The sequence below is a fragment of the Pristiophorus japonicus genome, chromosome 1, assembly GCF_044704955.1.
Source record: "Pristiophorus japonicus isolate sPriJap1 chromosome 1, sPriJap1.hap1, whole genome shotgun sequence".
NCBI lineage: Eukaryota > Metazoa > Chordata > Chondrichthyes > Pristiophoridae > Pristiophorus > Pristiophorus japonicus.
In genome coordinates this window covers 247,718,061-247,744,465 of record NC_091977.1, presented here as the reverse complement: position 1 = coordinate 247,744,465, position 26,405 = coordinate 247,718,061, and the positions used below count along the sequence as shown (strand labels likewise).

Genomic DNA, 26,405 nt, shown 5'->3' with positions numbered 1-26,405 from the left:
ATATAAGATAGTCACCAAGAATTCCAATAGGGAATTCAGGAGAAACTTCTTTCCCCGGAGAGTGGTGAGAATGTGGAACTCACTACTACAGGGAATGGTTGAAGCGAATAGTATCGATGCATTTAAGGGGACGCTAGCTAAGCATATGAGGGAGAAGGGAATACAGGCTTATGCTGATGGAGTTAAATGAGGAAATATGGGAGGAGGCTTGAGTGGAACATAAATGCCGGCATGGACTGGTTGGGCCAAATGGCCTGTATATCCTATGTGATCCTATGTAATCAACTTGTCAACTGATAATTTACTTGTGAGGTCTTAGGAATAAGGAATAACTGGAGCTGGAATAAAATCACTTATGGATGTCATACTTCCTTGGAAAATGGTGAGAAATTGAGTGTCTTTTTGATTGAAGATTTATTACTCGTATTCAATGTATTGTTCCCTCTTGTCCAAACTTGTTGTATCTATACTAATAACATTATCAACACTGTAAATTTTACAAAACAATAGATACAAATGCTTTAAGTTCAAAGCCTTAGACAGTACAGAAAGAACTCCAACTCCCAGTTAACTCTACCATTATAGTAATTGATATTCAATGCACTGTCATTAATGGGTGAATGGAATCAAACACTTCTGTTACTTGGGGAGGCACAGCTCTCAGACAAAAGAGAAGCCACATGCAATCAGGATCAAATGAACATATCATCTGCTCAAAGTACAAATAAAACCCACTCCAGCACTCACCACCATGAAATCACAATCCCAAGGTGGCCTGTTGGTTTACCAACTTGGTGCACATGAAGTAATATTATCGAGTTCATGTTTGTGAATCCCCATGTAAAGAGTTCCTGATCTCAGCCACTACCTGCAGGGAACACCAAATTGAAGTGGGGCAGGGGGCATGGTTAGTGGTAATTCAAAACAAATAATCAAACTGATTATTTTTACACCTCCTAATAGGTTCCATATAGCATCATTAGATCTGATCTGGGAACAAGTTGACTGTCCATTTTCTAAACCAAAGAAGGAGCATGGACTGAAGGAAAAGAGGAAGAAATTACTGGAACATAAGATTTTAAAGACAATCCTGATTAAAGAAATTCCATTTTCAATTGTCTGCTCCGATCTAGCCCACGTTTGTGCAATCATGTGACTTCCATCGCCACACTACCTGTAATCCATAGAAACATAGAAAATAGGAGCAGGAGTAGGCCATTCGGCCCTTCGAGTCTGCACCGCCATTCAATATGATCATGGCTGATCCTCTATCTCAACACCATATTCCCACTTTTTCCCCCATACCCCTTAATGCCTTTGTTTCTAGAAATCTATCAATCTCCCTCTTAAATATATTCAGTGACTTGACCTCCACAGCCCTCTGTGGTAGAGAATTCCACAGGTTCATCACCTTCTGAGTGAAAAACTTTCCCCTTATCTCGGTCCTAAATTTCCTACTCCGTATCCTGAGACTGTGACCCCTTGTTCTACACTTCCCAGCCAGAGGAAACATCCTCCCCGCATCTAGTCTATCCAACCCAGTCAGAATTTTATACGTTTCAATGAGATCCCCTATCATTCTTCTAAACTCTAGTGAATGCAGGCCTAGTTGACCCAATCTCTACTCATATGACAGTCCTGCCATCTCAGGAATCAGTCTGGTGAACCTTCGCTGCACTCTCTCTATAGCAAGTATATCCTTTCTTAGGTAAGGAGACCAAAACTGCACACAATACTCCAGGTGTGGTCTCACCAAGGCCCTGTATAACTGTAGTAAGACATCCTTGCTCCTGTACTCAAATCCTCTTGCAATGAAGGCTAACAAACCATTTGCCTTCCTAACTGCTTGCTGCACCTGCATGTTTGCTTTCAATGACTGGTGTACAAGGACACCCAGGTCACTCTGTACATCGGCAGTTCCCAAGTCATCACCATTTAAATAATACCTTGTCCTTATGTTTTTCCTACCAAAGTGGATATCTTCACAGTTATCCACATTATTCTGCATCTGCCATGTGTTTGCCCACTCACTCAACCTATCTAAATCGCCTTACAGCGTCTTTGCACCCTCCTCACAACTCACAATCCCACCTAGTTTTGTGTCGTCAGCAAACTTGGAAGTATTACATTTGGTTTCCTCATCTCGAATATCTGTGTAAGTAGTTTGCTGGTTGCCATGAACATAATCTCCAATGGCTTCAAAATGGACATTAGACATTGGAATCTGTGGCCACGATTTGCAGGTGTAAAGAAACAAATTACTGGAACAAAATTGCTCCGCAGCCCATCTGTGGGCAGTAACCTTCTGGGCTCGGGTCAGTTAACGCCCAGGGCGGAAGTACCGTTGCTGGGATGGAATTGCCCATTGCGCCACTCAAACAAGGCGGAGCATTGTCTCAGGTGCTCCACCTCGTTTGCCTTCCTAACTGCTTGCTGCACCTGCATGTTTGCTTTCAATGACTGTCTCAGGCACTCCTGAGACGTCAGCGCCATGCTGAGTAGGCCAGCGTTACAACGCTGATGCGCCATAACGCCCCTCCCCGTCATTTAAAGGGGAGGGCCATTGCAAACTCGGCCTGGCCCTTTGGTGGCCACCACTGGGCCACCAGGGACAATCTCAATTGGACCAGCAGCCCGGCACACAAAGAGAAATGCCTGGCTCAATGATAACGGTCCAGTCGAGGCGACGGCTGCCATTGTCATGCCGACAGAAAAGTTTGCCGACAAAAGAAAATGGCGACCTGGGATGCACACAACCTCCTGTTTAAGGGGCGCCCCGGGCAGATGTCAGTGCCCTGCAAAACGGATGCAGACATCAGCCGGCGCTAGCCTCGCATCCCACGGGGCGCAAAGGGGTCGCTGCAGGGTGGTGAAGGGTCGGCGTGCGTGCTGATGACGTCATCACCGGGTGTGTGCCGATCCGGGGTGCAAATTGTGGGGCGCGGCGCAAACTCCAAAATTTCCCCTAAAATCTACAGGGCATTTTCACCCCAGCTGCCATTGCCGCCTGCCCCCGGGCGAAAAGGTAATTGCCCCCTACTGGCGGCGCTAACGAGGTGCAAAGAAGATCAATTTCAGCCTCTATGTCTCATCCCCTTTAAATGAGTGTCATTATTTTACCGCTGTAGCCTGCAAATATTTTGAACGGTGTTATTGGAGAAATGCTCAAGGTGCTCCTATCAAATTCTGCTATTTTAAGGAAGGAATTTGATACAAGCCTATTAAGCAATGATACGATTACATCACTCAGTGATTTGCAGGCTTTTCTTGTGAATAAAAATAGTTTATAACATAGCATGGCAATGGGATCTTTATAGAATTCATTATCACAAATAATTTTGTAATACTGCACGAAACTCAAGTCTCTGAGATTGTATAGTGTGAAACTTATCAGCTGGAGGATCCAGCATCACATGGAAACATACTTATCATCACCTACAGAAAGCCTACTTTATGTGAAAATTTCACTTCCACTGAACACATCAAAAACAGTAGGGTTGTGGATAGGTTCTGTCTATTACACCAATCATCGACCAACCTTTGTCACAGTTAATCATAGTTAACAGTATTCAAAATCCATGACAATTTTCCGTGTCAGGCCAGAGTTGATTGGCTCAAATTCAAATTCTGTCTAGATAACTTCTAGCAAAGGGGCCAAAATTTAAGATGAATTCTCCTCTCCTACCCTCCACCTGCTGCACTTTCTTTTCTATTTTTGGGAACATATCCCCATTACTCCACCCACCACTCACCTTCTGCCATTCCACATTCTCCAGCCTTTTCCTGCCATCACTTAAAAGATCCATTGAAGATCTCTCTGCTCCATGATGGGCGACTTTACGGACGTGGAAGCTGGTGGCCTTTCTGATGGTGAGGATTGGGGTCAGAAGCTGAGATCGGGGTCACACAGGAGGCCGAGGTTGTAAACAATCTGCTTCGACCTGACGCAGTGGACGATGATGACAGTGATGACCCCAATTTCTAACTGGAAGAAATTGTGGCTGATTCAGAACTGGAATTCCGACAACAGTCTGGCAACACAGAGGCAGTGGAGGGTTAAGAGAGGTTGTGGAGAGTTAGAGCTGAGTGTGGTCAGCGTATCTGTAGAACCTGACCCGATGTCTTCAGATGATGTCGCCAAGATGCAGCTTGAGGAAGATAAGGGGGGGGGGGTGCGGGGCATGGGTAAATCTTTGGTGGACTCCAGAGGTAATGGTGAGGGGGCTAGAGAAGCCATAGCAGGAAATGCTTTGGTTTCAATTGTATAGGGAAGAGCAGTCCCACAGAGCTGGACAATGAAGGAAACCTGTGGTCAACCATGTAGATGGGTGCAGAGAGGTCAAGAATAATGAGGAGGGTTAATACACATGTACACATGGTCAGAGTCACAGAGAATGTAATTGTGACTTTCGTTCGAGCTATTTTGATGCTGTGGCAGAGGCAGAAACCTGATTGGAGAGATTCAAACATGGAGTTGTGGGAAAGATGGCCAGTGATTTTGCAGGTGACAATATGGTCAAGTGAAGGAAGGTTAGAGATGGGATGGTCGTTTACAAGCCCAGTGGTGTTGAGGGTGGGTTTCTTGGGGAGAAGGTTGCAGTTTTGAAAGGAAGTGGGCAGTACCTGAGGAGAGAGAAACATTTACAATAACAGCTATCGTGGGAGCCAGGAAGGAAAGTTGGGTGGTCAGCAGTTTGGTGGGGGTCAAGTGAGCAGGAGGTGGGTCTCATGGCCAAGATGAGCTTGAAAACCGCACGAGGGGAGATAGGAGAGAAACTAGGGAAAGATGCAGATTCAGGGTTAGGGCAGAATGGGATCTTAACAGAGGTTTGGCTTGGTGGGCAGGAAGTGGGGATGCGGCAGTGGCCACTGAATGGACAATCATAATCTTAGTGACAAAGAAGCCCATGTGCTTCTCGCACTTGGAAGTGAAGGTGGAGGGGGCAAGGGAGAGGGGTTTAAAGAGACAGTTGTTCGTGTAGAAAAGAGGCCGGGTGTCACCTTACACATATTCTTCAGCCTGTGCTATCAATGGCTCGCTATGATGAATCATTATCTAACCTGGCTTCCTCACATCAACCTTATTACAGCTGATGCGACATTCATTGAAGATTTTTTGCATGCTACTATTATAATGCAGGAAACAGTACCAATTATTTGCTTCTCCCGTGCTAGTTCATCGGTCAGTTATGCTTAATTTCAACATAATATTCAGAATATATGTGTAAATGAACTATCATTTTCAGACCTGAAATGCTTGATTTTGTTCAATTGATTCCATAGAATTGTTCCAGAATGAATAAATTCTAAATTAAGTACCTACTCAAGTTACAGGACAGATTTATTATGATTCCAATATTTGACATATATGATTTAATACATTGTGGGTAAATTATACAAACCTGGGTGAGCCAGGCATTTGTGGTCATTATCTGTTCTCTCTCATTCTGCAGAAAAATAAAAATCACAATTATAAAATAAAAAATTATATCTTTATAAATGATTACAAATCATATATGTCAAGACGCATTCATACACATTGCCAAACAATCCAACCGAACTGAGAACATTCACAATCTTAATTCATCTAATTCACAAAACATGATTACCTAAAGTGCTTCATCTGGATAATTATAAAAAAACAGCTAGGCCCGGAGTTTCCGCTTGATTGCATTGGGTTTTTCGGCGCAACTAGCCCAAAATCTGCTTAAGCAGCGCTAAAAATTGCAGAATTTTAAGCGGAACTTGAGTTTCTGCGATATTTTGCTCTTGTTTTTAAAAACATCATGTGGGAAACAGGCTCCGCCCACGAAACTGGTCATGCCCCCCAGGGTGCGTTAATCACCATGACGAGTTTCGGCTAATTGCCCTCGTTTGCAGACCTTGGAGGAGGCTCCAAAAATGAAGCGGGATCTTTTGGGTGCAAGAACAGTAATCGGTACATTTTGAAAGGTTTTGAATGTAATTTTTTTTTGAATTTACGAAGAAACTGACTACTGTACCGCAATCTAACTAGAAAATAGTTTTGTATATTTTTTTAAAATAATTTTCAGTCATTTAAAATTGGGTTACTCACAGATGGTGGATTGACACTGTGATTAAAAATATTTATTTTTTGTGATAAACCCATTTTCAGCTGTATTAATCAAACTTTACTAAGTTACCACTCTTAAATTTATCAAGGAATATTTTTTAAAGCGATTTTTATTTTTAAATTACATTTTAAAATGCTGCCCGATTGCACTGGTTTCTGGCAGAGTTTGTGATCGGTGATATGCAAATTAATTTGAGTGGAAACTCAAGGGAAAAAAGCACTTTTCAGAACAGGTGCAATTTTGCGCGCATTTCACGCCCGATTTGCTGACTGCGGCCAAAGTAGAAATTCTATCCCCCAACCTTTATCATTCCAGAATGTATAATTCCTGATTCTCCCCTTCGCGACACACATTCTCCATCTCACTGACACACAGAATACAGGAGAGGAATTGAGAAGTCTATCACAAAATTATGTTTTTGTTATGGATTATTTACCTTTTTAGGCCAATAGTTGAGGTGTAAAAAATCAGCAGCTTGCAAGCTGGCATGAAGTGGGTCATCTTGTGAGATCAAGACCGTGTCATCCATATTACAAGCAGTGAGCCAGGAACAATATGGCCCTGGGATTTCCCCACGAAAGCACAATGAGAGTACTCTGGACTGAAGGAGCATGTGAGGAGGGTGGCGGGGGAGTGGGGTGCATAAATATGATATCAAACTGAGACAGAGCCTGGGACTTAAAAGATGTGGGGGTGCAATTTCACAGACATGATGCAGGGGGAAATGAAATTGGTGCTGTAAAGACATGGAAATACAACAGCACTGCTCATGGGCCAGGAGGAGAAGGAGTGTTTCTGCTTGCCCCAACAAGCAAGCCTGTAAACACTCCCTCCCCCACTATATGTCCAACCCCCCCTCCCCACCCAGATCTGACCGACCCTCTCCCCCCGCTAAATGGCCGACTCCCTCCCAATGACCGATCCCCTCCTGTTCACTTAACCCCCTCCCGATTCCCCCGGCCTCTCTAATCTGGTTGGCTGCAGCCGAGAAAAATAAATGATTTTATTTAATCAGGCCCTGTTATTAAATTTAGTGGGGCTCCAGGAAACCTGTACTTCCGGGTGTCTCAGCGCTAACCTATGCACCCGCACCCCCCCCCCCAACCTTCCTTCTGTTCCCTTCCCGCGCATCTGTTATTATTGGGGACAAGTATTTCAGGGAGGGAGAACCTCAGAGAAGGTCAGGCACAATATGAGTCAGGGACAGGAGCAGGAAGGGGAAATCTTAGAGCTGGAAAGAGGATTACAGACTTCATAAGGGGAATGGCTGTCTCCTTGAGACTATAGGGGGAATTTTAACTTTTGGACCTGCCGGGAGCAGAGGGGCTCGGTAGCGCAGGAAACCCGGAAGTCTGGATTTCCCCACACACTTACAGGTTCCCCGCCTGGGAGTCAGACAGATTTACAGGCTGGCTTCCAGTCGGGCGGGGAATGCTGGGGGACAGACCCCGACCCCAGGTGGGTGTGTCCGATCCCCCACCCCGGGGAGTCCGATTCTGGGGGGGCGGGCTCTGATCCCCAACCCCCCGGGAAGATCCATGGGGAACCGAGCCAGGGCAGGAGAACCAATCACTGACCCTGGGAGGGGGGGGGGAGGATTTCAGGGGGTGGTTTGTATTGGGGGGGCGGGGGGGCGGAGGGGCAATGTGGGGGAGTTTAAGGCGTGCACCCGAGGCTGTTCTCATCTTGCTGCAGCTGCCGGATTTCCCAAGGCCCAGGAACCCCGAGCATCAACAGTTAAATCCAAGGGAATCCGGCGAATGTTCCCTGTCATTCTTTTAGGGTCATGTGGCCCTTTTAACAGGCTGCGCTGCCCATATAAAATCCACACATGCGCGGTTTTTGCATTTAAAAGCCAATGAGCCGGCTGTGCGGGTCGTCCTGAGCGTTGCATGGCTATGCGGCTGCACAGCTTAAAGAGAACATCGCTTCCAGCCTCTTTACCATATTTAAAGTGCCAGCCCCCACTCCGGGGAGCTGGATGGCTGTACGTTCACCATTCCGGCTTCGTTAAAACCGGAAGTGGGCGGGTTGGGGTCGGAGATTCAGATTTTTATCATTTTGACCTCCCACCTGACCCAAACCCACCCATTTTTGGGGATTAAAATTCCCCCTATGTCATTTTCAAATTGTAGATCTCTCAACAATTCCAAAATAGTTTGTGGCTCCTCCAACGTTACCTCTTTACTCTTTCCCTGTGTGAGATAGATGGAGAATGTATGCGAGAGAGAGTAAGTGAGGAAGAGAGTCTGGGTGAGAAAACAGGAATTGAGATGTGGATGGTTTATTCTTAACATCAGCTGTAATTTCCAAGGTATTATTTTATTTTACAGCTCATGTTCGAAGTTGTTAGCAGAATCAGTGCCTTGTTCTGACCTGCACTTGTGTTGATGTCACGCTGTGCAATACAACATTCGGAATAAATGTGTGAACAAACGGATTTGTATGAAATTCCTTTCTCTGTTGATTTAACAAAAGCATTATTAACTGGTTTTAACTAGCAGACTGAGGAATTTGCATATTGGTTACTTACATCACAGAGCGCAGTTTGAAGCTCTTACTGACTTCAGGGACTGGCTGCCCATTATAGATTGTATGTGAAGTGGAAATGTTAGCTACTGTCCTTTATGTGTCCTGTATGACAGACCGAGCTCTATCAAGCCTGTGTGGTGGCTGGTGTGCAACGGCCACCAAAAGTTAAAAAAATCCATGCAGAGGCATCTTCCACCCTTCAAGATGTAGTTCGGTACCTGGAATATTAGGTCTTTCATTGAAACAGGTGTGAACTCATCCCTTTTTGGCGTGGAAGCAAGTCATTCTCAATATGAGGGACTGCCGATGATGATGATGTATTTGCTGGCAGGTCAGCGGGAATTTGTCAGGGGCTGGCTGTTATTTATTCTACACGAGTACCATGAAAAAGATGTGAGAAAGTGGAGGTGTTTCCAATCCAAACGCTAAGCACCGTGACAGGGATACTTATGTACCGAGCTACTGAACACAAAAAAGGAAAATGGATGAGGGGTAATTCTGACTTCATGTGACAGTGTAAAACATTGGAGAGCAAATCGACTTTGACGCAAATAAAAATGGGGAGAGATATAAAACAGACTGCCGACTCACTATCGCCTATTTTGCACTGTCGCACAAAGTCAAAATGACCCCCAATTTGCGCGACTGTGTGCGAGAGGGAGGTTCCTGATGTTGTAGTGGCAGAACATAAGAATTAGGAGCAGGAATAGGCCATATGACTCCTCGAGCCTGCTCCACCATTCAATGAGATCATGGCTGATCTTCTACCTCAACTTCACTTTCCTGCCCAATCCCCATATCCCTTGATTCCCTTAGTATCCAAAAATCTATCGATCTCTGTCTTGAATATACTCAATGACTGAGCATCCACAGCCCTCTGGGTTAGAGAATTCCAAAGATTCACAACTCTCTGAGTGAAGAAATTCCTCCTCATATCGGTCTTAAATGACCTACCCCTTATCCTGAGACTGTGTCCCCTGGTTCTAGACTCTCCAGCCAGGGGAAACAACCTCCCAGTGTCTACCATGTCAAGTCCTCTAAGAATGTTATATCTTTCAATGAGATCATCTCTTACTCTTCTAAACTCCAGAGAATATAGGAGAGGAGTAGGCCATGTGGCCCGTCGAGCCATGATCATTCAAAAGACTCCTCTCAGAGGACAACCCTCTTATCTCTGGAATCAGTCTGGTGAACCTTTGTTGCAACCCCCTCTGTGGCAAGTATATCCTTCCTTAGGTAAGGAGACCAAAACGGTACACAGCATTCTAGGTTTCGCCTCACCAAAGACCTATATAAATACAGCAAGACTTCCTTACTCATACTCCAACCCCCTTGCAATAAAGGTTAACATACCCTTTGAGGTGTTGTACTTTGTGGATTTGACACACGAGTATGTATTGAACTCATACATATTGAACTTTACAGCAATCTCCTTGATCAGTTCTGTATTTTGTAATACATTCTTACAAAGTTTAGTTTCAATGTATGCATCTCAGTAGGATTATTTCAACTAAAGCAGTGTGTACTCACCACACTTATTAACTGCGAGAGAGACACTTTTATTGCAATGGTCACTATCTCACTGCTGTTCTTTGCAGGCCTGATGAGCTTATTGTAGCGATCAGCATGTAAAAGGTAGTTAACAAGTCGCTCCTCTGCATTTGGAGGTAGGGTACCTGTAAAGATAAGAAAAAAATGAACATTGGAATAAATTTTAATAACTTGTTTTATAATTTTTGATTTTTTAATGTCAGTTATGGAGCAGGATTTCAATATTAGGGCTTAGAATACTCTTACAGTTTCAATATTTTCATTCCTGTCTCAGCTGTAGAAGGGTAGCCACTGCATAAAGGTTTCCTAGTTTTCCCAAACAATTTTTCCCCAACTCGCTGCAATGTTCAATAAGACCCTCAAAGCACCAGAGTGAACCACCTATTTCTCACCCCAATCATCTCTACGCCCACTCTGTTTGCTATGGTACGTTTACCGTGGTGACTAGATTTAAAGCATTCAAACGTACTTCACATAAAATCTTCACTGTCAGCAGGGATCAAAAACTATTGTCCTGCAAATTCCACAGGTAACAATAAATGTACTGACTCAATGCGCTACCCATTCTCTCACCGATGTTTTATTCAGGAAGAAAAAGCCAAAGGTTTAATGTCCTTGAGTAGGGATACGCAGAAGACAGAAAATCTTGTGGAAAATTCACTTTACTTTTATCAAACAAGAAATAAGGGATGTGTGCAATAAAGGTACAACAGTTACCATGAGTGACTTTAATCTACATATTGATTGGGCTAACCAAACTGGTAGCAATGCGGTGGAGGAGAATTTCCTGGAGTGTATTAGGGATGGTTTTCTAGACCAACATGTCGAGGAACCAACTAGAGAGCTGGCCATCCTAGACTGGGTGATGTGTAATGATAAAGGACTAATTAGCAATCTTGTTGTGCGAGGCCCCTTGGGGAAGAGTGATCATAATATGGTAGAATTCTTTATTAAGATGGAGAGTGACACAGTTAATTCAGAAACTAGGGTCCTGAACTTAAGGAAAGGTAACTTCGATGGTATGAGGTGTGAATTGGCCAGCATTGACTGACAAATGATACTTAAAGGGTTGATGGTGGATAGGCAATGGCAAACACTTAAAGTTCGCATGGATGAGCTTCAACAATTGTATATCCCTGTCTGGTGTAAAAATAAAACGGGAAAGGTGGCTCAACTGTGGCTAACAATGGAAATTAAGGATAGTGTTAAATCCAAGGAAGAGGCATATAAACTGAACAGAAAAAGCAGCAAACCAGAGGACTGGGAGAAATTTAGAATTCAGCAGAGGAGGACTAAGGGTTTAATTAAGAGGGGGAAAATAGAGTACGAGAGGAAGCTTGTTGAGAACATAAAAACTGACTGCAAAAGCTTCTATAAATATGTGAAGAGAAAAAGATTAGTAAAGACAAACATAAGTCCCTTGCAGTCGGATTCAGGTGAATTTATAATGCGGAACAAAGAAATGGCAGACGAACTGAACAAATACTTTGTTTCTGTATTCACAAAGGAAGACACAAATAACCTTCAGGAAGTACCAGAACACCGAGGGTCTAGTGAGAAGGAGGAACTGAAGGATATCCTTATTAGGCGGGAAATTGTGTTCGGGAAATTGATGGGATTGAAGGACGATAAATCCCCGGGGCCTGATGGTCTGCATCCCAGAATAAATAAGGAAGTGGCCCTCGAAATAGTGGATGCATCGGTGATCATTTTCCAACAGTTTATCGACTCTGGATCAGTTCCGATGGACTGGTGGGTAGCCAATGTAACACCACTTTTTAAAAAGGGAGGGAGAGAGAAAACGGGTAATTATAGACCAGTTAGCCTGACATCAGTAGTGGGGAAAATGTTGGAATCAATTATTAAGGACGAAATAGCAGTGCATCTGGAAAGCAGTGACAGGATCGGTCCAAGTCAACATGGATTTATGAAAGGGAAATCTTGATTGACAAATCTTCTGGAATTTTTTGAGGATGTAACTTGTAGAGTGGACAAGGGAAAACCAGTGGATGTGGTGTATTTGGACTTTCAAAAGGCTTTTGACAAGGTCCCACCCAAGAGGTTGGTGTGCAAAATCAAAACACATGGTATTGGGGGTAATGTACTGATGTGGATAGAGAACTGGTTGGCAGGCAGGAGCAGAGAGTCGGGATAAATGGGTTCTTTTTAGAATGGCAGACAGTGACTAGTGGAGTGCGTAGGGCTCAGTGCCGGGACCCCAGCTCTTTACAATATACATCAATGATTTAGATGAAGGAATTGAGTGTAATATCTCCAAGTTTGCAGATGACACTAAACTGGGTGGCGGTGTGAGCTGTGAGGAGGATGCTAAGACGCTGCAGGATGACTTGGACAGGTTAGGTGAGTGGGCAAATGAATGGCAGATGCAGTATAATGTGGATAAATGTGAGGTTATCCACTTTGGGGGCAAAAACATGAAGGCAGAATATTATCTGAATGGTGGCAGATTAGGAAAAGGGGAGGTGCAACGAGACCTGGGTGTCATGGTTCATCAGTCATTGAAAGTTGGCATGCAGGTACAGCAGGTGATAAAGAAGGCAAATGGTATGTTGGCCTTCATAGCTAGGGGATTTGAGTATCGGAGCAGGGAGGTCTTACTGTAATTGCACAGGGCCTTGGTGAGGCCCCACCTGGAATATTGTGTTCAGTTTTGGTCTCCTAATCTGAGGAAGGAGATTCTTGCTATTGAGGGAGTGCAGCAAAGTTTCACCAGACTGATTCCCGGGACGGCTGGACTGACATATGAGGAGAGCCTGGAACAACTGGGTCTTTATACATTGGAGTTTAGAAGGATGAGAGGGGATCTCAGAAAAACATATAAAATTCTGACGGGACTGGAAAAGTTAGATGCGGGAAGAATGTTTCCGTTGTTGGGGAAGTCCAGAACCAGGGGACACAGGCCCCAAGTTTCCACACGCGGCAAAACAGGCGCCCCTCCGAGCTGGGCGCCCGTTTTTCGCGCCGAAAACGGCGCCTGAAAAAAAACGCGGTATTCACGAGCGCCTTGCAGCTCGATGTCTGCTTGGCGCGGCGCACAGGGGGCGGAGCCTACCACTCGCGCCGATTTTGTAAGTAGGAGGGGGCGGGTACAATTTAAATGAGTTTTTTTGGTGCCGGCAACCCTGCGCGTGCGCATTGGAGCGTTCGCGCACGCGCAGTCTGAAATAAACATTGGCACTCGGCCATTTTAAAAAGTGCTGCAGAAAAAGCGAAAATTTGTTTATCGAACCCTTGCAAAGGCTTGCATTTTAATTTTCTTGATATTTCTGTGTGTGAGGGAGTGCATTCTGTAATTAAAGATAGACTGTGATAAACGGGACACATGCACTTGTTTGAGACTATTCAATTTTTTGTAGCTGTTCAATTTTTAAAATTTTTTAATAAAACCACATTGCCCTTCCATAATCAGCACTGAGGCTTCTTGCAGCTTTCTCCCCCTGCCGTCCGTCGGGCCCGATGGCAAACGGCTGCCTGAAAGGCTGCCTGAAGCACTTTCACACAGGTAGGAACATGGTTTATTTAATCTTTTCTTTGCTTATAAATTTTTATTCAGGTTGGATTTATTTGTATAATATTTGTATAAGTATAACTAAGGATTTATTGTAGAATTTAATGACTTCCCTTCCCCCCCCTCTCCCCCCACCTCGTTCCCGACGCCTAATTTGTAACCTGCGCCTGATTTTTTAATGTGTAGACAAGGTTTTTTCAAGCCTACAAAAATCTTCACTTGCTCCATTCTAAGTTAGTTTGGAGTACGTTTTCAATGTGGAAACTTTCAAATCAGGCGTTAGTGACCGGACACGCCCCCTTATGAAAAAAAAATTCTGTTCAAAAGTGAAACTGTTCTACCTGACTAGAACTGCAGAAAACTTAAATGTGGAGAATTGCGATTTCTAAGATACTCCGTTCTCCACCAGTTGCTCCTAAAAATCAGGAGCAAATCATGTGGAAACTTGGGGCCACAGTCTTAGGATAAGGGGTAGGCCATTTAGGACTGAGATGAGGAGAAACTTCTTCACTCAGATAGTTGTTAACCTGTGGAATTCCCTGCCGCAGAGAGTTGTTGATGCCAGTTCATTGGATATATTCAAGAGGGAGTTAGATATGGCCCTTACGGCTAAAGGGATCAAGGGGTATGGAGAGAAAGCAGGAAAGGGGTACTGAGGAAATGATCAGCCATGATCTTATTGAATGGTGGTGCAGGCTCGAAGGGCCGAATGGCCTACTCCTGCACCTATTTTCTATGTTTCTATAACTGCACAGAGCTAGAGAAACCATTCTTTTGGGGCTCCTGATCAGTTTGGAGTAGCTTTTTATATACAGGATGAATTACCATTAAATGGTCATAGATCTGGCGGCTGTGTATCTTAGTTAGAAGCACTCTCCCCTCAGAATCACAAGGTTGTGGGCTTGAGGAGTCCGAGTGTATAATCTAGCCTAGCACTGAAATCTACTGCTTTTCCCCAGAAACCAATATAGAAATGATCCTTAAAACACTTTCCAAAGACATTGATGGAATAATAAGAATATTTAAACATATCTGTGGATTAAGAAAAACACAGATATCTGATACAGCAGAGTGGAGCTAAAACTATGGGGGGCGATCTTGAGTTGATGTGATTGTGTAAAACGGGTGATAGCAAATTGGCAGCCCATTTTACATCTCTCCTGACTTTTATCTGCATTAACTTCAATGGAAATAAAAATGTGGAGATATGTAAAACCGGCTGGCGATTCGCTTTACACCATCGCACTAAAGTCAAGATCTACGCGAGGTACTCACTGTGGCACACCTTATGGAAGGCATTATAACTAAATTCTGCTGCATGGAAAATGTGTGATTGGATCAGTTATGAAGATGGCTGAATAACTTGAAATAGCCCGGCATTTAGGTCCAAAATCAAACTCGAAACATACCAATTCAGCCAGGTTCGGGACTGAGTTCATCAGGGGCAAAGAAAAGTGAAAGTTAACTGAATTAGAGAATTCTGTGTATTTCTGACATGTTATAAGGAGGACATGTAAACCCTGATTTTCTGTGTTGGGTGAAATTGGGGCTAAGCTTGTGTCTGGTACAGATGCTCATGTCCCAACAGTGAGGTGCACTGACCTCACCAAATGTTGTGAGGCATTGAGGCATGTCTCTCCTTTTCATCTCAATAGACTACCTTTGTATGAAAGGCCTGTGACATGCCCTTAAAGGAATGGCTGGGGGGTGATGGGGGGAGGTTGCTCACAATTGTTCGAGCGGGACCAACAGATTTATGATCTCATTGAAATGTATAAATGTTTTAGAGGGATTGACAAATTAGATGCTGAGAGGCTGTTTCCCTTAGCTGGAGAGTCTGGGGGTCATAGTCTCAGGATAGGGGGTCGGCCATTTAGAACTGAGATGAGGAGACACTTCTTCACTCAGAATTGTGAATCTTTGGAATTCTCTACCCCAGAAGGCTGTGGAGGCTCAGTCGTTGAGTATATTCAAGACTGAGATCGATAGATTTTTGGATATTAACAGAATCAAGGGATATGTAGATCGTGCAGGAAAGTGAAGTTGAGGTAGAAGATCAGCTACGATCTTACTGAATAGCGGAGCAGTCTCCTGCTTTTTATGTTCTTATGTGTGCGATGGGTGCATCACTGAAGACTCTCATCTTTAGCAATCACTCCTTGTAGGTACTGCTGCAGGACATGCAGCAAAGAAGTTTGGGCACAGCCCTCCCCCACCGCCCCCACCCCTGTAAAAGTGAAAACTGCACAGATGGAGGTTGCTGAGTGAGACAACACGGTGTCCCAGTTAAGCTGGACCTGAGAGTAAAAGATTGGAAAAAATTCATTTGTGCCAGGAGAGGTGCCAGGGTACATGTGGGCACATTGTGCCTTCATACAAGACTTGGATCAATGCAAATGTTCCATCTGCAGCACAATGAAAGCATCCTGGTAAGCCCTCGGATAATAGGCATTAACAGGCTGAATGACCTTTCTGTCATCTGAGATCACCTGCAGTTTATAGAGCGGGTCCCTTTCTTTTCTAGGTGCTGATGTTTGGAGTCTTGATGCCACGTAGGTTCCACCTATAATAAACCGGTGTCTTGGAAAATCTGCCAAATGGTAAATGTTCGGTGACTGCTCCAGTGGTGCTTCAGTTGTAGATAGAACATTCAATGGAGAACTTAAAATATTGTTGAATTCCCAAACAATAAATTCATTTTAATCCCACTTGACAATACTACTATCAAAATATCCACAGCTTTAAATGAGAGGGGCACAGAGAAGCCTCATTACATATTTTTACCAGCGCAGGCTTATCAATATTGTGGAATGCAGTGCCTGAAAGGATGGTGGAAGCAGATTCAATAGAAACTTTCAAAAGGGAATATACTTAAAAAGGAAAAATGTGCAGGGCTATACGGAAAGAGTAGGGAAGTGGGATTAATTAGTAGCTCTTTCAGGGAGGTGCCACAGCACAATGGGGCACATGGTAATGTAAGTACCTGTGAGGTTGCTCACAGGTTTGTAGGGCTGTTGCATTGTGAGTGGTTTAGCCAGTCACATAATGTTCACAAGGCTCAATAAAATGCCAGTCAGTTGGATCTAGGTCATCCACGATGAGATATGCAGTTGTGAGCCGAGTGGATAAACTGGTAATGTGTAGTCTAATTGTTAAATCTTTGCTAATAAACCAACTAGTTCTTAATAACAAATTATTACGCAAGAACCCATGAAGCAAATATATTACAACCTCCTTCTGTGTTGAATGATTCTATGATTCTATACCTGTCTGCGGTAGAATCTGTAAACCTCAGTATCTATGGAACTTGTAAATCCAGAAAATATAGTATCTTCCAAGAGGAACACACAGGGGCTGGGCAGGGTGAACCATAAGGACTGGGCAAGGTGAACACACAGGGACTGGGCAGGGTGAACCATAAGGACTGGGCAGGGTGAACCATAAGGACTGGGCAGGGTGAACATACAGAGACTGGGCAGGGTGAACCATAAGGACTGGGCAGGGTGAACATACAGAGACTGAGCAGGGTGAACCATAGGTACTGGGCAAGGTGAACACACAGGGACTGGGCAGGGTGAACCATAAGGACTGGGCAGGGTGAACCATAAGGACTGGGCAGGGTGAACATACAGAGACTGGGCAGGGTGAACCATAAGGATTGGGCAGGGTGAACATACAGGGACTGGGCAGAGTGAACAAACAGGAACTGGGCAGGGTGAACCATAGGGACTGGGCAGGGTGAACACACAGGGACTGGGCAGGGTGAACACACAGGGACTGGGCAGAGTGAACACACAGGGACTGGGCAGGGTGAACCATAAGGACTGGGCAGGGTGAACACACAGGGACTGGGCAGGGTGAACCATAAGGACTGGGCAGGGTGAACACACAGGAACTGGGCAGGGTGAACACACAGGGACTGGGCAGAGTGAACACACAGGGACTGGGCAGGGTGAACACACAGGGACTGGGCAGAGTGAACACACAGGGACTGGGCAGGGTGAACACACAGGGACTGGGCAGGGTGAACACACAGGGACTGGGCAGGGTGAACCATAAGGATTGGGCAGGGTGAACACACAGGGACTGGGCGGGGTGATCACACAGGGACTGGGCAGGGTGATCACACAGGGACTGGGCAGGGTGAACCATAAGGATTGGGCAGGGTGAACACACAGGGACTGGGCAGGGTGATCACACAGGGACTGGGCAGGGTGAACACACAGGGACTGGGCAGAGTGAACACACAGGGACTGGGCAGGGTGATCACACGGACTGGGCAGGGTGAACACACAGGGACTGGGCAGGGTGATCACACGGACTGGGCAGGGTGAACATACAGGGACTGGGCAGGGTGAACACACAGGGATTGGGCAGGGTGAACACACAGGGACTGGGCAGGGTGAACACACAGGGATTGGGCAAGGTGAACACACAGGGACTGGGCAGAGTTGAACACACAGGGACTGGGCAGGGTGAACACACAGGGACTGGGCAGGGTGAACACACAGGGACTGGGCAGGGTGAACACACAGGGACTGGGCAGGGTGAACACACAGGGACTGGGCAGAGTGAACACACAGGGACTGGGCAGGGTGATCACACAGGGACTGGGCAGGGTGAACACACAGGGACTGGGCAGAGTGAACACACAGGGACTGGGCAGGGTGATCACACGGACTGGGCAGGGTGAACACACAGGGACTGGGCAGGGTGATCACACGGACTGGGCAGGGTGAACACACAGGGACTGGGCAGGGTGAACACACAGGGACTGGGCAGGGTGAACACACAGGGACTGGGCAGAGTGAACACACAGGGACTGGGCAGAGTTGAACACACAGGGACTGGGCAGGGTGAACACACAGGGACTGGGCAGGGGGAACACACAGGGACTGGGCAGGGTGATCACACAGGGATTGGGCAGGGTGATCAAACAGGGACTGGGCAGGGTGATCGCACAGGGACTGGGCAGGGTGAAAACACAGGGACTGGGCAGGGTGAACACACAGGGACTGGGCAGGGTGATCACACAGGGACTGGGCAGGGTGAACACACAGGGACTGGGCAGGGTGATCACACAGGGACTGGGCAGAGTGAACACACAGGGACTGGGCAGGGTGATCACACAGGGACTGGGCAGGGTGATCACACAGGGACTGGGCAGGGTGATCAGACAGGGACTGGGCAGGGTGAACACACAGGGACTGGGCAGGGTGAACACACAGGAACTAGGCAGGGTGATCACACAGGGACTGGGCAGGGTGATCACACAGGGACTGGGCAGGGTGAACACACAGGGACTGGGCAGGGTGAACACACAGGGACTGGGCAGGGTGATCACACAGGAACTGGGCAGAGTGAACACACAGGGACTGGGCAGGGTGAACACACAGGGACTGGGCAGAGTGAACACACAGGGACTGGGCAGGGTGATCACACAGTGACTGGGCAGGGTGAACACACAGGGACTGGGCAGAGTGAACACACAGGGACCAGGCAGGGTGATCACACAGGGACTGGGCAGGGTGATCATACAGGGACTGGGCAGGGTGAACCATAAGGATTGGGCAGGGTGAACACACAGGAACTGGGCAGGGTGAACACACAGGGACTGGGCAGGATGATCACACAGGGACTGTGCAGGGTGAACACACAGGGACTGGGCAGGGTGAACACACAGGGACTCGGCAGGGTGAACACACAGGGACTGGGCAGACTGAACACACAGGGACTGGGCAGGGTGAACACACAGGGACTGGGCAGGGTGAACACACAGGGACTGGGCAGGGTGATCACACAGGGACTGGGCAGGGTGATCACACAGGGACTGTGCAGGGTGAACACACAGGGACTGGGCAGGGTGAACACACAGGGACTGGGCAGAGTGAACACACAGGGACAGGGCAGGGTGAACACACAGGGACTGGGCAGAGTGAACCATAAGGATTGGGCAGAGTGAACACACAGGGACTGGGCAGAGTGAACACACAGGGACTGGGCCGAGTGAACCATAAGGATTGGGCAGAGTGAACACACAGGGACTGGGCAGAGTGAACACACAGGGACTGGGCAGAGTGAACGCACAGGGACTGGGCAGGGTGAACACACAGGGACTGGGCAGAGTGAACACACAGGGACTGGGCAGAGTGAACACACAGGGACTGGGCAGAGTGAACACACAGGGAATGGGCAGGGTGTACCATAGGGAATGGGCAGGGTGAACACACAGGGACTGGGAAGAGTGAACACACAGGGACTGGACTGGGTGAACCATAGGGACTGGGCAGAGTGAACCATAGGGATTGGGCAGGGTGTACCATAGGGACTGGGCAGAGTGAACCATAGGGATTGGGCAGGGTGTACCATAGGGACTGGACAGGGTGAACCAAAGGGACTGAGCAGGGTGAACACACAGGGACTGAGCAGGGTGAACCATAGGGACTGGGTAGGGTGAACCATAGGGATTGGGCAGGGTGTACCATAGGGACTGGACAGGGTGAACCAAAGGGACTGAGCAGGGTGAACACACAGGGACTGAGCAGGGTGAACCATAGGGACTGGGTAGGGTGAACCATAGGGATTGGGCAGGGTGTACCATAGGGACTGGACAGGGTGAACCAAAGGGACTGAGCAGGGTGAACACACAGGGACTGAGCAGGGTGAACCATAGGGACTGGGTAGGGTGAACCATAGGGACCAAGAGCTGGACAAATGGACAGCCAACTGATGTCACAGGCAAGCAATGGACTTGTTTAGCATAGATGACAGATGAGGGGAATGTGCCAGATTCTGAATGTCTTGTCTGAGAGAAGCAACCTGCTGTGGCCATTAATAACAACATCTGCCAGATGGAAGTCATTGTAAGGGTGGGAGATGTGTCCATTTCTATGTCAGCCTCCTAATTCAATAATTGCTTTTGGAGGCCACAACTCGAGTGATGAAGATTCAGAACCAGCAGATTGCTGTTGAAGGTAATGGAAAGATTTCTTGAGCTGAAGTGCTGATACCAGTCCGATGAGGAGCAATGCAATTTAAAAAATAGAAATGGGATGGGATTAAAAACAATAAAACAAAAGACAAATCAATAAGCTATAGACTATTTACTTAAAACATAAGGAAATTGAATCCTTAGACCCAAGTAGATGGTATGAAATGGTCAAAATGACAGTGTAAAGTTTTACAGACTGGAACACATGGTTTACAACACAAACAGAAATAAGGGTGCTCCTTAAAAGGCAATCCAAATAATTCAACTCCAATGTGCAGAAATTATTGTTCTAGAGAAGCAGGACAGAAAACTCATACAATATTGTTGTAAATGACTGCACATAATGAAATTGCTAGATATTTAAAACAGCCTGCTAACTTAATATCCAAACTGAAAGCCTGAAAAGAGCCCTAATGTAAGCAGTAATAAAGAAACATTAACATAGAGACAAACAACAACAACTTACATTTAACATAGCTAAACATCCCAAGGCGCTGAACAAGGGTGATATCAATAAAAAAATTTGACAACGAGACACAGAAGGAGATATTAGGACAGATGATCAAAAGCATGGTCAAAGAGGTAGGTTTTGAGGAGCATCTCAAAGGAGGACAGAGAGGTAGAGAGGAAGAGAGGTTTAGGAAGGAATTCAAGAGCTTAGGGCCTAGGCAGCTGAAAGCACAGCCACCAATGGTGAAACGATTAAGATTGGGGATGTACAAGAGACCAGAATTGAAGGAGCACAGAGATCTCAAAGGCTTGTAGGGCTGGAGGAGGTTACAGAGATAGGAAGGGGTGAGGCTATGAAAACAAGGATGAGAATTTTAAAATTGAGGCCTTGCTTAACCGGGAGCCAGTATAGGTCAGCGAGCACAGGGGTGATGGGTGAACAGGAGTTAGAATACAGGCAGTAGAGTTTTTGATGAGCTCAGTTTAAGTAGGATGGAAGATGGGAAGCTGGCCAGGAGAGAATTGGAATAGTCAAGTCTAGAGGTAACAGGCATGGATGAGGGTTTTAGCAGCAGATGAGCTGAGCTAGGATTGGAGTCAGGCGATGTTACAGAGGTAGGCAGTCTTGGTGATGTGGCTTATTGTGGTGGAAACTCAGCTTGGGGTCAAACATAACACCAAGGTTGCGAATGGTCTGGATCAGCTTCAGACAGTTGCCAGGGAAGGAAATAGTGGCCAGGAAACAGACTTTGTGGCAGGGACTAAAGATAATGACTTCAGTCTTCCCAATATTTAGTTGGAGAAAATATCTGCTCATCCAATTTTGGATGTCGAACAAGCAGTGTGACAAATGTAAGATGCAACAGAGTAGCTCAGTGAAGGATCCATGAGAGGAGTCACAAACCTCACATGGAGACAAAATATTTAGCAAGCAGGTAAGGAGGTAAGTTTATATTTCATTTCGGTTAACTGGTTTTGACCTTGGTCTGGACAGATTCCACACCAATTACAGATTAATAAAAAGATTATTTCCTTTGTCCTGATTACTTTCACTTTCTTTCAGATCACCTCTGAGTCAGAAGGTTGAGGGTTCAATCCCACTCCAGGGACTCGAGCACAAAAAATCCAGGCTGACACTCCAGTGCACTGTCGGAAGTGCCGTCTTTCGGATGACAAGTTAAACCGAGGCCCCGTCTGCTCTCTCAAGTGTACGTAAAAGATCCCATGACGCTATTTTGAAGAAGAACAGGGGAATTCTACCCGGTGTCCTGGCCAATATTTATCCCTCAAGCAACATAATAGAAAAAATAGATTATCTGGTCATTATCACATGCCTTTTGTGGGAACTTGCTTGTGCGCAATTGGCTGCCGCGTTTCCTACATTTCAACAGTGAATACACTCCAAAAGTACTCCATTGGCTGTAAAGCGCTTTGAGACGTCCGACGATCGTGAACGGTCGTCATCATAGACAGTCCCTCGGAATCGAGGAAGACTTGCTTCCACTCTTAGAATGTAGCTGAACAGTCCAATATGAGAACCACAGTCCCTGTCACAGGTAGGACAGATAGTCATTGAGAGAAGGGGTGGGTGGGACTGGTTTGCCACACGCTCTTTCCGCTGCCTGCCCTTGATTTCTGCATGCTCTCGGTGATGAGACTCGAGGTGCTCAGCGCCTTCCCGGATGCACCTCCTCCAGTTAGGGCGGTCTTTGGTCAGGGACTCACAGGTGTCAGTGGGGATGTTGCACTTTTTCAGATAGGCTTTGAGGGTGTCCCTGTAACATTTCCTCTGCCCACCTTTGGCTCGTTTGCCGTGAAGGAGTTCCAAGTAGAGCGCTTGCTTTGGGACTCTCGTGTCTGGCATGCGAACGATGTGGCCTGCCCAGCGGAGCTGATCAAGTGTGGTCAGTGCTTCAATGCTGTGGATGTTGGCCTGGTCGAGGATGCTAATGTTGTTGCGTCTGTCCTCCCAGGGGATTTGTAGGATCTTGTGGAGGCATCGTTGGTGGTATTTCTCCAGCGACTTGAGGTGTCTACTGTACATGGTCTATGTCTCTGAGCCATACAGGAGGGCAGATATTACTACAGCCCTGCAGACCATGAGCTTGGTGGCAGTTTTGAGGGCCTGGTCTTTTTCTCAGGCGACCTAAGTCTGCACTGGCGCTCTAGAGGCGGTGTTGAATCTCGTCGTCAATGTTTGCTCTTGTTGATAAGAGGCTCCCGAGGTATGGGAAATGGTCCACGTTGGCTAGGGCCGTGCCGTGGATCTTGATGACTGGGGGGCAGTGCTGTGCGGCGGGGACAGGTTGGTGGAGGACCTTTGTCTTACGGATGTTTAGCGTAAGGCCCATGCTTTCGTACGCCTCAGTAAATACGTCGACTATGTCCTGGAGTTCAGCCTCTGTATGTACGCAGATGCAGGCGTCATCCGCATACTGCAGCTCAACGACAGAGGTTGGGATAGTCTTGTACCTGGCTTGGAGACAGCGAAGGTTGAACAAGTTCCCATTGCTTCTGTAGTTTAATTCCACTCCAGCTTGTTGACTGTGAGGTGGAGCATGGCAGCGAGGAAGATTGAGAAGAGGGTTGGAGTGATGACGCAGCCTTGCTTGACCCCGGTCCGGATGTGGCTAGGGCCTGTAATAGATCCATTGATAAGGATCATGGCCTGCATGTCATCGTGGAGCAGGCAGAGGATGGTAATGAACTTTTGGGGGCATCCGAAATGGAGGATGACGCTCCATAGACCTTCGTGGTTGACAGTGTAAAGTCGAAGAAGGCCATGTATAAGGGCTGGTATTGTTCCCTCCATTTTTCCTGCAGCTGTTGCGTTGCAAAAATCATGTCCGTTGTGCCCCATAGGGGACAAAATCTGCACTGTGACTCCGGGAGGAGCTCCTCAGCCACAAGGAGAAGACGGTTGAGGAGGACTCTAGCGACGACTTTCCCAGTGGCTGATAATAGGGAGATTCCTCTGTAGTTGCCGCAGTCGGACTTGTCCCCTTTTTCAAAGATAGTCACGATTACTGCATCTCTGAGATCTCCCGGCATGCTCTCCTCCCTCCAGATGAGAGAGATGAGGTCATGTATTCGCGCCAACAGTACCTCTCCGCCATACTTCAGTGCCTCAGCAGGGATTCCATCCGCTCCCGTAGCTTTGTTGTTCTTAAGCTGTCTTATGGCTTTTTCTACCTCGTGCAGTGTTGGGGTTTTACTGAAGTGGTGGCGGGTAGCATGCTGCGGAATGGCGTCAAGAACACTCGAGTCAAAGACAGAGTCTCGATTGAGGAGATCTTCGAAGTGCTCCTTCCAGCGGGCCCTGACTGCCTCGGTGTCCTTGATGAGTGTTTCTCGGTACTTGGCCAGCAGTCGGGTGGACCCTTGGGTGTTTGGACTGTAGGTGGCCTTGACTGCGATGAAGAATGCTCGCACATTATGGCTGTTGGTCAGCTGCTATATCTCCTGTGCTTTCTCCATGCTCTTTAGGTCCCTGGCTTTTTGTTGGACCTCAGCCTTGACCAGTCTGTAATACTGCTTTGTTGCTCCTGATTTGGGTTGTTAAGGCTCAGAAATGTGATCTATTAGCTCTTGGATCTCCTGATCATTCTCATCAAACCATCAAATTGTGAAAGGTGCTATATAAATCTAAGTCTTTCTTTCTTTCTTTCTTTGATTATCAAATCTTCAACAGCTTCCACTTCAATAGCAGGGTATTTAAAGGGCTGCTGCATGCTTCACCTTTCAGTCTCATGACGGTCTTCAAGGTGATGCCCAAAATGTTTCAGTTCAATGTAAGGTTGGGCAGAGATAACACCTCACCAAATAAAACAGCATCGTTGTATGCTGACTGTAATAAAACACTGACTGAGAAAGTGAAGAAAATTCCATGATTGTTTTCCTGATATTAGGTGACAGATTAATTACCCAGTTAACCAGATAGCAGAGTCCAGGTCATCAGGTAACCAACAATTACTTGCAACTAAATGCATTTATTAACTCGCTTCTGATCAAAGTTCCATTTTGTAAATGGCACCAAATTACAAAATGGATTTTTGTTCTTGCTGTATTCTGATATTCTGCACATCCTAGTATGCAACAGGCAAAATTCATGGCATTAGTCCATTGTTCTGAACTGGATTTAATTGCCATCCAAAAGTGATGTTACATGACATTAGATTACCTTGCAATCACAACCATCTTTATTTCAAGTTTATTTTTGTGTGTTGTTATTCTCAAACTATACTACTGCATAATTGAAACAAAGGAATGTGTTGTGACCAATGGGTTCATAGAATCATAGATATTTACAGCTTGGAAAGAGGCCATTCCAGCCCATCATATCCGTGCTGACCAACAAAGAGCTATCCAGCCTAATCCCACTTTCCAGCCCTTGGTCCTTAGCCCTGAAGGTTATGGCACTTCAAGTGCACATCCAAGGACTTTTTAAATGTGGTGAGAGTTTCTGCCTCTGCCACCCTTTCAGGTGGTGAGTTCCAGACCCCTACCATCCTCTAGGTGAAGAAATTTCCCCTCAAATCCCTTCTAAACCTTCTACCAATGACTTTAAATCTATGCCCCCTGGTTGTTGACCCCTCTGCTAAGGGAAATATGTATGTCCTATCCACTCTATCTAGGCCCCTCATAATTTTATACACCTCAATAAGGTCTCCCCTCAGCCTCCTCTGTTCCAAAGAAAGCAAACACTGCCTATCCAATTGTTCCTTACAGCTAATATTCTCCAGTTCAGGCAACATCCTCGCAAATCTCCTCTGTACCCCCTCCAGTGCAATCACATTCTTCCTGTAATGCGGTGACCAGAACTGCACGCAGTGCTCTAGCTGTGGCCTAACCAGTGTTTTATACAGTTCAAACATAATCTCCCTGCTCTTATATTCTATGTCTCGGCTAACAAAGGCAAGTATTCCGTATGCCTTCTTAATCACTTAATCTACCTGGCCTGCTACCTTCAGGGATCTGTGGACATGCACTCCAAGGTCCATTTATTCCTCTACACTTCTCAGGGTCCTACCATTTAATGTGTATTCCCTTGCCTTGTTAGCCCTCCCCAAATGCATTACCTCACACTTCTTTGGATTGAATTTCATTTGCCACTGTTCTGCCCACCTGACCAGTTGATTGATATCTTCCTGCAATCTACAGCTTTCTTCTTCATTATCAACCACACAGCTGATTTTAGTATCATCTGCAAACTTTTTAATCATATCCCCTACATTCAAGTCTAAATCATTGATATATA

General features: G+C 46.2%; 1 protein-coding gene across 1 annotated transcript in view; it reads right to left on the bottom strand.

Moving 5' to 3' along the window:
• The window catches only part of LOC139262392 (neuronal acetylcholine receptor subunit beta-4-like), a 117,907-nt gene that overhangs the window by 44,906 nt on the left and 46,596 nt on the right, over positions 1–26,405 (bottom strand). The window contains exons 2-3 of the mRNA XM_070877616.1: positions 10,158–10,303; positions 5,403–5,447 (exon numbers count right to left, since the gene is read on the bottom strand). Of these exons, the coding sequence (XP_070733717.1) occupies positions 5,403–5,447; positions 10,158–10,303 (191 nt within the window). The remainder of the gene's footprint in view (positions 1–5,402; positions 5,448–10,157; positions 10,304–26,405) is intronic.